This window comes from Carettochelys insculpta, chromosome 2, assembly GCF_033958435.1.
Source record: "Carettochelys insculpta isolate YL-2023 chromosome 2, ASM3395843v1, whole genome shotgun sequence".
In the NCBI taxonomy this organism is placed as follows: Eukaryota; Metazoa; Chordata; order Testudines; family Carettochelyidae; genus Carettochelys; species Carettochelys insculpta.
In genome coordinates, this window is record NC_134138.1 from 196,866,108 (window position 1) to 196,881,602 (window position 15,495).

The 15,495-nt window shown below is 45.5% G+C and overlaps 1 protein-coding gene across 2 annotated transcripts in view; it reads right to left on the reverse strand.

Annotated features, from left to right (window-relative positions):
* Positions 1-15,495, reverse strand: part of FYCO1 (FYVE and coiled-coil domain autophagy adaptor 1) — a 93,017-nt gene that overhangs the window by 75,863 nt on the left and 1,659 nt on the right. For both annotated transcript variants that reach the window (XM_074988259.1, XM_074988258.1), the window contains exon 2: positions 3,293-3,469. In XM_074988259.1, the coding sequence (XP_074844360.1) occupies positions 3,293-3,350 (58 nt within the window). In that variant the 5' untranslated portion in view covers positions 3,351-3,469. The remainder of the gene's footprint in view (positions 1-3,292; positions 3,470-15,495) is intronic.

A 15,495-nucleotide genomic window follows, 5' to 3' on the forward strand; every position in this document is an offset into this window, starting at 1 on the left:
AGGCTCTCAGCTCCATGCAGCTTCCCACTGGGACACCACCTGCCTTCCTGGGGCTTATTGAGCCCCTCTTGGCAGCAGTCACCTGGGCTTCTGATCTTTCTGAGCAGCGATCTGGGACGGAGGGCAGCCGGGCTCTAGCTGGTGTCCACTCCCTGTCCCCACAGGCCTTCTTGTCTATTTGGAGCCAAGAGCTGAAGTAAGTAAAACAGGCTAGGGCTACAATACAGTGGTCCTTCGAAAGAAGTTCTTCTAGAAGATCTCTTTCAAAAAATCTTCTTTCAAAAGACTGCAGCCACCCACAATAAACGGATCAAAAGAGCAATTCGCTCTGTCGAGAGAGTGGCTGGGCAGTCTGGCTGCTCTCTCGACAGAACAGCCAACCAGAAGATCAGCAAACAGGGCTGCCTAGTAAACTGGAAGCCCCCTGGGGCATCTACCACCTTTCTTCCTTTTTTTTTTTTTTCCCTGAAAGAGTCTTTTGAAAACAAGTCCTCTTCCTCACCTGGGACAGGAAGAGGATCCCTGGAAAAACTTTCACATTCTTTCCATATTAGATTTTGCGTGTAGACATTCTTCATTTTTTTCCGAAAAACGCCTGGCTTTTTTGAAAGAACTCTCTCATGTAGCCATAGCCACATCTATGGGGACATGGCTTAGGTGTAAGTACAACATGAGCCTTATGCCTCTTAGGGAGGCAGAGTTTGATGTCGATGTAGTATAGTGAACTTTTATCAGCAAGAGCGAGGCTATTGTGTGTACACTGACATAATTAGGTTAACATAAGCAGCCTGATTCCACCTAACTCTGTGAGGACAACAGAACTATCTCCAGATCTGAAGAAGTGGGTCTGTCCCACAAAAGCTCATCACCTAATAAATTATTTTGTTAGTCTTTAAAGTGCTACTGGACTGCTGTTCTATTTTGATAGCATACAGACCAACACGGCTACCTCTCTGTTACTAACTCTGTAATGCGGACTATGCATCAATAACAGTGAAGAAGAGCAGAGCCATCCCTTCTATAGGATGGTTTGGGGTGGCTGCTACAAGCCCCATGCTTTGGAAGGCCCTACAGTGGCCCATTCAACCATCCTAGGGATGAGACCCACAGGGCCCAGGACAGACTGGGGACTGCCTTTGGGACCGGTGCAGGGTGGGAGCAGGGATCAGCACCCACTACTCATCACAGTGGGAGGAGCCAGAGTGACCTGATAGCCTGTTCTGCTCTGTTGCCCGTCTCCCAGGCCACTGCCCCACCTCTGCTTCCTGCTGCTGTGTTGAAGGTGATGACAGCGGCCTAGGAGATGGGCAGGAGACCAGAGCAGGCTGTCAGTTGCTCCAGCTCTTTGCTTCCGTGGTAAGTGCAGGAGAAGGCGCTGACCCTTGCTGCCACCTTGCACCAAACCCCCCACTGGGGTCGAGGGCAGAGCAGAGATGGGGCAGGGCAGGCCTGCAGCCAGGGGATTGCCTTGAGTCCTGCACCTGGGGCACCTGGGTGGGGGAGGGAGCTGCCCCAGGCCCCACGCCCCCGAGGGATGGCTCTGGCTGACAGACTCATAGCTCCAGGCCATGCAGAAAACACCCTACAGTTTAAATTGTGCCCACTTTTTATACTGGTTTCTTGGCTTTTACCCTGCTGGAAATAATTACATTGTAAACCTTTCCCCTTGGAAGCTCAAAGCATGGGAGCAAACCAGCTGGGAAATGTTGCTGAGCCCTGCCAGGATCCCCTCCTGTTGCTCTGATTAGAGGAAAGCGTTGAAGTTCGTACGCACACCTCCCTGCCCAGAGCAATGGCAATTCTGATTAAACAGGACGGAGAGGGTAAGCTGCTGAAGAGGATAAGCAGATTCACTAAAATAAGCACAGTCCTTCGGTCAGCATATTTATCTCCTCACTGTTTTATTCCGGACGTTTCAGAGTGTGCTGGCTACAATATGCACATGAAAATATACAGACTAATCCTGTCATGACTGGGTGTGGAACTCTGCCATCTCCAAGGGACTCTGCTGTGCCGTATCCAAGCACTAGCCTTTGAGTGGCAAAGGGCAGGCAATAAGCCGGACATGGTTCACCAGGGTTATACTCAGGTGGGCCGCCAGTGCTTTATTTACCTGCAAGTCCACAGGTACGGCCACTTGCAGCTCCTGTTGGCTGTGGATTACTCTTCCTAGCCCACAGGAGCTGCAGAAAGTGGTGTCCTAGTCTGTGTTGCTTCCCGCAGCGCTCGTGGGCCATCAGCCTGTGTTTCTACTGGTGGTGCACATCGGCACGTGCCTCGGCACATGCTACAAAATTGATTCCACATGTGGATGGATAAAATTCGAGGGAATATTGCTCCTGACTTGTGAGTGAGAGAAGAATGCACTCCACTGTTTACAGAAAGAATTCTCCAAACCAGGGAGAATTTGTTCTTCTTTGTAAAACAAGTACAATTTAAGATTCTATAAAAAGGCTGGGGAGCTGGGCTGCCACACAGCAGCCCCAGCCTTCCCGGGCAGCCAGGCAGTGTAGGCAGTTTTGGGAATGTAACACCTTCCTTTATCTACATCAGTGTTTCTCAACCTTTTTGTATAAAGTACTCCTTTTTCAAAAAAGAGTAAGTACCCCAGACATCTGAGTACCCCAAGGGCACACCTACCACCGGTTGAGAAACATGGTCCTAAAGTAATCTGAGGTCTTCAAACAAGCGCCATTCAAGCTATCCAGGTTACATAACATTTACCGAGCCTTTTTATAGAATCTTAAATTGTATTTGTTTTACAAAGAAGAACAAATTCTCCCTGGTTAGCATCTATTCTTTCTGTAAACAGTTGAGTGCATTCTTCTCTCTGACTCTTTGCAGGAGTCAGATTTGTTTTGCATACCACCAAGTTACACCTCACTTAAAAACTACTTACTCACAAAAACATGCAAAAACACAACAGAAGTCTACTCCTGAAAATTTGCTGACTTTCTTCCATCCTATAATCCAATAAATGAATTGGAACAGAAATATTCTACTTCCATTTCAACATAAGGCAAATGAAGCAGTAGGAACAAGTCACTGTTTGAATGAACTTTTAGTTTGTACTGACCTTATTAGTGTTTTTATGTAGCCTGTTGTAAAAGGAGACAAATATCTAGATGAGTAGATGTACCCCCTGGAAGACCTCGGTGTACCCCGAGGGAACAAATACGCCTGGTTCAGAAATACTGTTCTACATTACCCACCTCCCACGTACTTCCCCTTCAGTGAAAACATGAGGAATGCATTCCAGCCTGCAGAATGAAGCTGTCAACAGGCACCATACCTTGCAAATCTCTGATAATCCTCTGTAGCTGGCTTTCGCCGCTAGTTGCTGCCATCATGAAAATCAAAGGAGGTACAAGCTCGTGCTGTTACACTTTTCATCCGGCTAGAAAAAAGCAGCAGAGTTCACATCCTTGATGACCATTCACTTGGTGGAGATTAATCGCCTTGGTGGCAACTGAAATTCAGAGAGAAGAAAATCTCTTTATAGATACGCTGGTACAAACAGCACATGCATGCACACACAGACACTTAACTGTGGTACTCTGGATTTTCATATCACATTTAATAGTGTTTCCATCGTGAGCTTTCTTCCTAGGAATGCCACACTACTATTTTCTTTAACCTTCCCTGCCCCACTCCCTTTCCAAATTTACCACATTGATTTTGACATATTCTCTTTCCTGCACTGGAGGACTGAGACAAGCGAGTTTCACTGCCCAGTGCAAGCTGGGATTCTGTGGAACTAATCCTCTGATCCTGCGTGAAGGGCTCATACCAAGGTCCCTAAGGAGCTCAATGCCATCCGTGCTTTTTCTATATGGCTGCGGTGTCCAATACATTCGCCACTTGCCCCACGTAGCAAACAGGACACCGCGTTGTGGCTATTCTGGGCTCTGGAACCACATGTGGCTTTTGGAGCCTTTAAATGTAGCTCCTTAGAGCCACAAATGTGGAGTGCCCTCTGCCCACTCCATGCATGTGCCCCACCACATGGCTCCTGCCACCCCGGCCCAGAGCTGTGCAGCTCCTGCGACCCTGGTGGCCCCGGCTTCAGCAGCGGCAGCTCCAGTGAGTCACTGGTATATTCATTTAGAGAGAGAGAGAGAGAGAGAGAGAGTATGTGTGTGTGTGTGTGTGTGTGTGTTGGGGGTGCTTGGCTCTCAGGAAGCAGGAGGGCATTGAGGCAAAGTGGGGGGAGACCTGGAGGGAGACCTGGCTCTGCGGGAGGGGAAAGGGGATGGCATTGAATTGCAGTGGGCAGTGGGGTGTGGTGAATGTGGAAGGACCACAACCACAAGTGTAGTGATCTTTGAATCACTATTGGACACCCCGGCTATATGGAATGCAGAACGCTGTTACAAGCACATTTCCTTCACTCCAGAGAGCAACAGCCTCACTAGCTAGTGCACAAGCGTAACCCACACACCTACTGGGTGTTGGTCAGTGGCATTTAGACCCTTTACAGAGAGATGAATGAGTCTCCTGCACAGCCTTAGCCGAGAGCCAGCTGGCTTTTAGCCTGGACTGTAGAGGCACTGACACTAAGTTCCACAGGTCTCAGGTTTCGTTCTGCCTGTGAGCCTTATACAAGGAACAATCCTTAGTGTCCTAGAACAATTACAGTCTAATTCTCTCATCTGGGATTGGTGGAAATTCCCACTCTGATATGCCCAAGTCAGTATTTTACAGGAGTTCCAAGCCACCAGGTTATTTTCAAAACAGGCTAGTCTTCTCTCTTGCCTTACTACTCACAGTTTCTAATACCACATTGTTTTCAAGTATGTTACAGCATCCTTGGCTGGTACATTATAATTAGGGCCTTTTAGGGGCTCCTGTTCAGTTTTCTGCCCCACTCACAGTGGCAAGTTAATTCAAAACCAAGCAACCAACCAAGCAACAAAGAATAGCCTTTGAGTAGCACTTCTTATCTTTTCCTTCACTCCAGAAAGCAACAGATTTCAAAATATTTTACAAAGATGGATAAACATTAAGAGACAAATATTCCGGGGGTGGTGCTCAGCTCCCATGGGGGCACTTAATAAGGGACAGATTTTTAAAAGCCCTGGGTACCCAACAGCTCCTGTTGTGACATTTCTGGCCAGGTTCTGAAAAAAGCGTGACACACAAAATGCTGGGTCTGCTGAAAATGTGGCCACACTCATATACATTTTAATATGTACATAACGATGGGGTTATTTCAGTGTAACTGTGATGATCCCAGGCTTTTCGAGCACCAGTGTGAGAAGATTAACGAATGGAAGAGATGGAGGTGACTATTTAAAGAACTACGCACACAGTCGGTTTTGAGGGAAGAGACCAGATGAGTCATGGAGGTGACACTTCAACCTTTGTGTGCCCATGTGCTGGTCAGCCATGTACTTTCATAACCCAGGTTTTGATACAGGGCAAATGTTATTAACTAAACCGTAGCAAGGAGACTGACAAATAACTAAAAGGCTAATTTTTTTCTCTCAAATGCACTATTCTTAATTGCCAGAGGTAGTCAATGGACAGTTGTCCATTGCCATTCTTGGACGTTTACTGGTCACGTTTTCAGGCTGTGCTAGATGTCTCAGTGCGATGGAGCACGTTTGTTTCTGTGATACTCCCAGCACACATGCTGCTACAAAAAATTCGACACCTGTCTGTCCCACGAAAGCTCACCTAATAAATTATTTTGTTAGTCTTTAAAGTGCTACTTGACTGCTTTTTAGTTTTCAAAGTACAAATATACCTTTGGGACCGAAAAGCAGCCCTTGTTCTGAACTCTGGCAAATGCTTGCAGCCTGGATGAAATGCCAACCATCAAAACACAGAGCCGGCTCTTCAGCGGGTGTGAACTGCTACAGGTGCTCTGATGGAGCGAAACCAACTGACACCTGTTGAGATTCTGGAACTCTGAGGTCTAATTCTGACATCAGGCTGGTTGAATTTACTGGCATTACACCGGAAAATTCAATGCAAGAGGTATCAGAACTAACCTCCCCGATCCTTCTTTTGATACCCAATCTTTAGCTCTGGGGTGGGCAAGATGCGGCCTGTGGGCTGGATCTGACCTGCCAAACCACTGGATCCAGCCCACACACCACCCTGCTGGGACCTCAGGAGCACAGCAGGAAGCTGCTTAAAGAAGCCTTGGGCCACCCCAGGTCACCAACCAAACCCTCTGCACTCCCCCTTCAGCTGGTCACAGCTCTGTCCCTATACCCCTCCTACACATCTCCCCCAGGGCAGAATTCTCTCCTATACCCACTTCCTATCCCAGCCCCTTCCTCTGCTTGCAGAAGTGTACTATTATCTGAAACTGTCAGCCACCTTGGGATCAGGGAAACATTAATAGATTATAACTTAAGTATACATACAACAGACCCACACCACCTGCTTTGGTCACTTCAGCCTTTATGTACAACTCTGAGCCAGCTCTTATGCCTCTGACATTCATAGAAATCAATGGAACAACACTCATTTACACCCACTGAAAATTTGGGATGTGATTTTCAAAGCAGGAGGTAACCCCCTCACCTTCTCTATGCACTCACCCAGCAGGGCAGAGTGAGTCATGGGGAGGTCACACACTTCTTGTCATTCTGCTTTAAATACAAGTACATAGAAATAGATAATTAAATCTGCTTTGTAGGGGAGAGGCGCTGTGAGATTAAACTGAGAAACAGACAGGCCTCAGCCCAGACTCATAAGCTGGACAGAAAAAATATTTACCTCAAGAGGGTATTAAACAAAATAACAAAGAAGAGCAATGATTATAGGCCACCTAAAGTTACACAGCAGCTACAGAAGTCTCTCAGTACACTTTGTATGGAAAAACCAGGTTCCAACCACGGCTCTTCTCTTCTTTTTCTTCACACAGACCTCCCGCAAAAGATCAGTGATATGACAGATTGCTTCCTAAATTACACAGGGTGGACGGCTTTCATTGCACAATACTGTTAAACCACTTCAAACTAAATGTATAGCTACGGCATCCACTCAAGTGAATTACGTTAACATGATTACACTGTCAGAAATGTAGCACGTTAAAGAGTAACAAAATGATTTATTCGGTGATGAGCTTTTGTGGGACAGTCCCATTTCTTTAGATCAAGTTCATTTCCAATACAGACTGACTTATGTAAGTACAGAGAACCAAAAAGAAAAAAATTGAAATAAAAACTGTCAAGTCAAATAGGATAGAAGGACGGGAGTGAGGGCTATTTGATTTGACAGTTTTTATCAAATTTTTTTTTCTTGCTGGTCCTCTGTACTTATATGTTAGTCTGCATTGGAAATGAATTTGATCTGAAGAAGTGGGTCAGTCCCACGAAAGCTCATCACCGAATAAATCATTTTGTTAATCTTTAAAGTGCTACATTTCTGCTGCTTTGTTTTGTGGGAGTAGAGACTAACACAGCCACCTCTCTGTTAAGATTACACTGTATGTGCTTTGGCCATAGAGCAGCAGAGAAGCAGGGGTACCTCGCACACATTCCTTACCAATATTACACAATCTTTAACTATTCACTATTTTGTTACAATAGCACTCTGTATGGAAACGAAGCTGAAGACATTCTAGGGCCAATCTTACTCCTCCTACTGCTGTAGTCCCGGTGATTTTAAAGGTATGCCTTTAAATAAAGGTAGCAAGATTTGTCCCATAATAAAAGACAGGGACCATTAATTGCAAAGCATTCTTTTGGAAGGTGGCACAAGAAATCTAACGACCGCTGCATAAATATATCAACAGTAGCCATGTAGGAGTGAGCTATGAGGAATGCAGAAGAGCTACCAAACAGAAATTTCAATGCAATGCTGAAGAGTAAAACAAAACAAAATAAAACTTTTGGGGTGTGTCTACACGGGCACAAATCTTCGAAATAGCCATGCTAATGGCCATTTCGAAGATTACTAATGAGGTGCTGAATTGAATATTCTGTGCCTCATTAGCATTAGGACGCTTCTGGCCGCGGCGCTTCAAAAGAGCCGCTTTCGAAAGCGCGTGGCTCGGCATGGCTACATGGAGGTCGTTTTCGAAAGGACCCGCACCTTTCAAAATCCCCTTATTCCGATCAGTGATCGGGATAAGGGGATTTTGAAAGGTGCGGGGTCCTTTTGAAAAGGAGCCCCGTGTAGCCGCGCCGAGCTGCACGCTTTCGAAGCGCCGTGGCCGGAAGCATCCTAATGCTAATGGGGCGCTGAATATTCAATTTAGCCCCTCATTAGTAATCTTCGAAATATGGCTATTTCGAAGATATGTGCCTGTGTAGACACAGCCTTGCTGTTTCTATAACATATGGGAAGATTTTAACTCTTTTTGGAAAAATTAAATATTTACCGTGACACTACAAGAAGCCTACAGCTCAAATGTAGTTTCCTGCTAGCCTACTTCATCTCGTATAGCATGACTAGTACAGTACCGGCTCATTTAGCAGCTCTGCTCACAAAACCTAATGGCCACTGTCATCTCTCATTAAGAACATAAGTAATAGAGAGAGTAACACGACCCCTTTCGCAGAAACATTTACAAGGCCATTGTGCTTTATCATCTCATCTTCTTCAACAAAGTTATAAACAGGTGTGCTGAAATACCAACACTACATAGGGCACATTCAGAAAGGAGCAGCAGCCTTATGTCCTAATGTCCGTGAAGAATTCCCACAGCCTTAAAGTGCTGTTCCACTAGAGGCCCACCAACAGAAGCGGGGGGTGGGGATGTGTGTAAAGAGGGCAGTTGCCCTGGGACCTGGCATTTCAAAAGGGGCCAGAGCTCTGGCCACTCTCACTGCTACTTTGGCTCCGGGGGCAGCCAGGCCCCTTTGAAGTGCTGCGGTAGTGCAGCTTTGTCGCTCCAGGCAGCTGCCCGGCGGCGGAGGGGTGGGGGAATGCGGCTCTGCAACTGAAGCGAGGCTGGAAGCTAACTGCCCTAGGCTGCACTCCTGCTGTTGGCCCTGCCTCTTCCAGGGTCAGAGACCGCCCCCAGAATCTTGCTCCAGGGCCCGCAGAGGCTGTCGGCCCTGCTGTTCCACTTTGAGAACTGAACTCTACTTTCTCACTGAACAAATCTCCTCTCCACCTATTTCAATCACTTGTACCTGTGAACTACAGTTATTAAAAAAAAATTTTTTTCAGTACCTTTCAGGCCTGTTTTGTATTACACAGGCAAATCTGCTACGAGAAAGAGCTGAAAAGCTTTCTGCATTTTGCATGCATGCCCCAACTCCTGCTCTCTCATTCTAGGGCTCAGATAGTATCACTTATTTTACTAAAAAAACAAAAAAAAAAAAGATTTTTTACAGTAACTGAACACATAAAAATCATAGCAATTGAATTCACATATCTACGTATGGAGACTAGACGAAGCATGCAAAAGTACAGGTTGAACCTCTCTTGTCTGGCACCTTGGGGACCTGACTGGTGCTGGATGAGAGGATTTGCCGAATCACAGGAGGTCAATATTGTCTAGCAGCATTACCAACACTCCCACTGCTTACTGGCCTCTTAGAAGACATTTAGGGGTAAATTACAGCGCAGAACACTGAGAGCCAGGACTGGCAGCTGGAAACAAACCTTATGGGACCCTGGGGAAACTTGGCCACGCCCATGATAACTACACCCCGCTAACTGAAATCATGCTAGATTACAGACATTGTGGGAGGAGAGAGTTCAGGATCAGAGAGGTTCAACCTGTATAATTGTTATACAAAATCTGGGTAGAGGAATGGTATGGTAATAGCTTAGAGCACTTCAAATCAAGTCACTATTCTATGGCTGGGAAAGACCAGACACTTTGGGTGATAAGCAAACCACATAGGAACATGATATAGTATTCACCAAACAAAAAAGCAGTCCTGTAGCACTTCCTGTAGCACTTTAAAGACTAACAAACTAATTTATTAGGTGAGGAGCTTTCGTGAGACAGGCCCACTTCTGAATCAGAATATCCAGATCTAAAAAAGTGGGTCTGTCCCATGAAAGTTCATTAGCGAATAAATTAGTTTGTTAGTCTTTAAAATGCTACAGGGCTGCTCTTCTGTTTTGGGAAGATAGACTGACATGGCTACCTCTCTGTGACATAGTATTGCATTCACATCTGGGCCTGATCCCAGGGAATGGATCTACTAGAGTGTGAGTGCTGTGTGTCAGCAAGATCAATGAGATTTTGCACAATAGCTATTCGTGCCTCCATCCAAGAGACACATTTTCCCATTTTAAACGTTCAATCATAACAATGTATGTAAACTAGCTAATGTGCCATACCAAAGACATTTTATTTCCTGATAACTGGCTGAATAGCTATGTAATCTCGCTGCTGGCAAACCTGCTCTTTTTTTGTTCTCCCCACATCCGTTCTGCTGCCTCTTTCTCTGAGTCACGTCTGCAATGCGCTTGCAAGCTTCCAAAGAGTATGGCTACACGCTAGCTGAGAGGTGCAAGGCCCAGTACGTGTGCTATATTTAGCTGCTACCTCAAGCAGAGCTGTGTGGATGCAGCAGCACAGAGGGAAGCTTGAGCTAGTCACCTAATACAGTAAACTCATATCGAGTAATCCCAGGACCAGGAGGTTGCCGGATGTTCATATATGCTGGTTAATAGACAGCAGCTGAGGGAGGCACAAGCGGGGGTCACAGGAGGCACAGGCAACCGGGGAGAGACAAAGCCAAGGGATCCCTGGCAGGGAGGCGGGGACCCTGCCAGCCCCAGGGCTGGGAGCTGGCCAGGGTCAGGGGAACTCCAGCAGCTCCATCCCTTGGGGCTGGGAGCTGGCCGGGGAGCAGAGTGCTGCCGGCAGCCCCAGAGCCAGGAGAACACTGGCAGCTCCAGCAGCCCCATGGAGCCAGCTTAGGATGGGAGAAACTCCAGCAGCCCTGGGAGCCTGAACCCCGCAGGAGCATAGAGCCAGGCCAGCAGCTACAGCCTCGAAACCCAGAGGCACCTGGGAAACCCTGGCAGCCCCAGGACTGGGAGCCCGCAGAGGCATGGAACTCTGCCGGCTGGGGCTGGGGGAACCTGGCAGCCCTGGGGCTGGAAGCCCCTCCACCAGCTCAGAGAGAAGTAGGGCAGTGCTGGGCAGGGTGTTACGCACATGCTCAATTCTGCTTGCAGAAGGGAAAGCAGAATGTTTGTGCTGGTTATTTGAGAATTCCAGTTGAACGAACACTGAATAAAACAGAGTTTACAATATATATGCAGAGGGTGAAGCAGGCAGCCCAAGCCACTGTCACAATATGGCTATTTTTAGCACACTAGCTTGTGCAGAGCTAGCATGCGTCTATCTACCCACGCTGGGAACCACACATCCCAGCACCTTGTAGATATACCTCAATGCAGGAGCCATGTCTCTCGAGCTATTCCACTGACAGAGGCCATAAAGTAATCTTGCTAGGAAGATGAAGTATACAGCCTATATCTTTATGTTCCTACGGCTTTGGGGCACTCATCATGAAACATATTAAAAGGGACTGACTTGAGTGTGGAGTGGGGGTGCTCAGCCCCTTCAGAAAATCAGGTCCCTTTTAGGCATATAAAGTTGGGCTTCAAAAAAAGAGTTACCCACAACCATTAAGTCACTTTTGAGCAATGGGGCTGGAACATTTTTAATACTTGGAGTGCTGAAAGCCAGCCACGTTAGCCCTGTCTACACCGCCCTCTCCACACACCATCCCAGCCAAAAGCTGGGGCTGGGAGCAGAGCTGTCTCCAGGAAGGGAGAACTGAGACAGTAGTAAGGTGGAGGAACAAGCCTGGGACCACAGCTGGGGGCGGGTGTGGGGCTGGGAGCCAAGCATCTGGCATGGAGCCAGGACCCTGGTGGGACCAGGTCCAGCAGCTGAAACCCTGGGCATGGGCCCAGCATCCAGGACCTTGGGCATGGTAGGACAGTGGAGCCCCATGTAAAATATGGAGGTGTGACAATGCCCCCCAGACCTGGAGTTCCCACCCCTCTGCTTTTGAAATTTTGGCCTATTCTTCTGCGCAAGGAACCTCATGCACTTTTGGATATTTTAATATAACATAATAAGTAGTAATAAATATGCAGAACCATTCTCTCTGCTTAGAAGAACTGTCCTTATCATGATTTTTACTCAAATATCTCCTATTCCCACAGTCTGTCCCTTGTGATCCGGCGAATTCAGTGGCAAAGGGGGCGGGGGATTCCTATTTATAATTTCAGCCATTGGCAGGTGGGCTCTGAGAAATGTCAGCCTGCAGCCTTACGTCATCTAGCCCAGTGTTTCTAAAACTATGTTCCACGGAACACTGGTGCGCCATCAACAACTCATAGGTGTGCCACAAGCACTTAGGCAAATACACTCATGGTGTATATTTTCTGTTATTAAAACCACATACACTGTTACTTCTTCATTCCTATGGTACCTGATTAAATTACTTCATTTTGTTTGCTGTATATGTTGCTGTTTGTTTGTTTGATATTTGGTCTGACGATAATGTTTTGGAAGAAAATTTTCATAGATGTTCTGTATAAAACCAATATTGTTTGGTGTTCCGTGGTCTCAAAAAAGTTTAAGAAATGCTGACCTAGACCACCAGGAGGGCGGCAGCAAGCAGGGCATTATGGCCCTTGCCCTGACTCTTCATGCCATTCAGAACTCCCACTAGAAGCAGCCCCAAAGATACTGACAAAATTATCAATCGGGGCCCTGCATGTGGAAGCCATTGCAGAATATGGGTAGGGACAGGCACAAGGCAGTTGGATTAAATCAGGAAGGGATAGATATGCAGAGAAAACCAGAAATGTTCCCATCCCCCTCAGTTAGTCATGCCATCACATGACATGAGCTGCTAGGGGCTGATCATCCTTTATGTTCCTCTTTCTGCCCTCCAGAGCTCCACCGGTTTGTGGTAACACCCCAGCAAGTACTGACCGAGTGCTCCCACAGGATGATTCTACACGACAGGGCCTGTTTTGGCCTTCCACATAGTTTGTCCAGGTTGCAAAATTAAGAACTTTAAAAAGCACTTTGGGTATGGGGTATCTACAAGCACCGATATAAAACTGTTTACCACTTAATCCCTATTTGAACAGACAGACAGAGATAACAGGGGCCTGTATTAAGCCAGAGTGATCCTGTTGTGTGCCGTGATACTGATCCCATTTGTCAGCCATCAAACGGGAAACTAAGCAGGTTCTGTTGCTGCTGCTGCTGCAGCATGGCATGATACATCCCTTGCACTTTGCAGCAGTAAGTGATGTTGCCCTGGTGCTTACACACTGTGGTGACTGGCATTCTAAAAGTCCCTTAGATTAGACAGATAGCAACCCCAGTATATTGCGATGACTGTAAAGTTTAAATCAGAGAAGAATAAAAGTTGCAGATAAGATTGTGGGCATAGCAAAATCCTGCTGAACAAATCATATTAGAGACCATTGGTTCACAGCCACATTTTAGATTGCATAAACACCACACTTGCTCAGCCCAAAGTTTTGCTATTATTTTTATATTTTTTAAATCAAACTTGATTCATCTGCAGGTTTTGCAGCCTAAAAACAGCTGAGTTAGTTCGCCAGACACTAAAAATGAAACTGACTAGTAGTAAAAGCAGAACGGCAAGAACTAACCCATTTTCATTGTCAAAGAGAGGCTAAAGGGAAATAGAAAATAGCAAAGATTACATTGGATTTGAAAAATTCTCTCTGGTTAAATCAACTAAGGAGTATTAGCTAATAAAGGGTAAGGGATTCAGAAAAAATTATCCAACAGTCTATGGCCACACAGCAAAGTTATTTAGCTATACCAGCTGTTATTTCAATATAACTTTGCAAGTGTCTACACTAAGGACATGCTATTTTGAAATAAATTCAAAATAGTGGGCACATCATTTCAAATTTCATAAACCACACTGCAGGAGGAATAACGCCTATTTCGAAACAGCTATTTCGAAATAGACACTGTTAAGACACGGAATAGTGCTATTTCAAAATAAGCCATAATGGCATCCAATAGCACTATTTTAAAATAGGCACTCTATAGGTTGGGTGCTATTTTGAAATGCATTCTTGTGTGTGGCTGTGTTATTTTGAAATAAGATACTTTGGAATCGCTATTCCGGAATGGCTTATTTCAAAAGAATGCTGATATGTAGAGAAAGCCACAGCGTCCCCTTAAAAGGATGCCATCAGCTTAAAAAATCTAACAAAAACAACGAGTTAAAAGTAGTTTTAGGTACTACCTTGCTCTGGAGTCCACCTACTAAATTCTGGAGCATTACAATCACGTTTGCTTGCATTTTTAATAGACTTCTCTACTGGGATGCCGTGTTCAGTTCTGATCCTGAAAATACTTGTGTGCAAGTGAAACTTCATACAAGAGGGGAGCAACCCCGACATTGGGTGTCAAGAGCATGGCAGGAACTCAGCCCTGCATCTCCTTTCCCGGGGAGCTTGCCCAAAGCCATGCTGCCTGTGGATTAACAAAAGACCAACTAATGCTACCAACCGCCACCTAAGTGGTAAAGCTCTACGTCTTAATTTACTAATGAAGATGTTATAAGTAGGGCTATTAGTGACTTTCAAAAGTATCACAGGCACTCAGACTGTACATAGCGGTCAAAGGGTCCAATGTCAGCACTCCACCTCAAAAACCTTACTGAACCCTGCTTTATAGTATGGGCAAAATTCCCATTTATATCAAGCCCCCTTTATACATCTCTCAGGCAATCTAAATGTATTACACCCCCTTTTAGGCCACTATTCACTGTCACAATAATGTATAAAAGGGCTTCTGATTCAGATAGCATGGCTAAGTGACTAGAGAAAATGTAAAATTGACTGTATACTTGGTGCTATCAAATGCATAAAGTAAACAAACAAACATCTGAAAATATATTTTCTCTATTTTTTCAGTGATGGTAATCTTAGGCACTACTTTTAATAACAGTAAGTCATTTTTCCCCTTAGCAGAATTATGATTTTTTTAAAGTGAAGGCGCCCCTTTAAGGATCTCTGGGAAACTGCAAGAATGACATCTTGTACACAGTAATATACTTATGTTATTAAACATTTTTCTTCTGCCTGTTCACCTTTAAAATATAAATGATCTCTATTTTCTTTGCTGCAAATTCCCTTTATATCAATTCAGAACTAAAAAAACCTGTCTTTGCAATGCACCAAGATTTGTGATGTTACCCTGACTATAAAGTCAATTTTTGTGCATGGAAAGTTAATTGCAGTCAGTGGTAGTGAAGTAATGGGTGAGATCAAAGTTGAAGAACTCAAGTAACCACTCTGCACTCCACAATCAGAACTGTAGAGCCTGACAGCTCAGATTTATACCAGTGTGAAAGGAGTAACTTCAAGGTAGTCATTGGGGATACACAGCTGTAAAATCAGTGAGAAGGGACCCAGCAACGAAACACCCTGTATTTTGTTAAAAGTGCAGTGAATTCACCAGTCCTTCCTCCTTTTCTTATATGTAACACAAGCCTCTGCCATGCTGACTAACCAGAGCAGTGAATCTCTGATTAAGAAGAA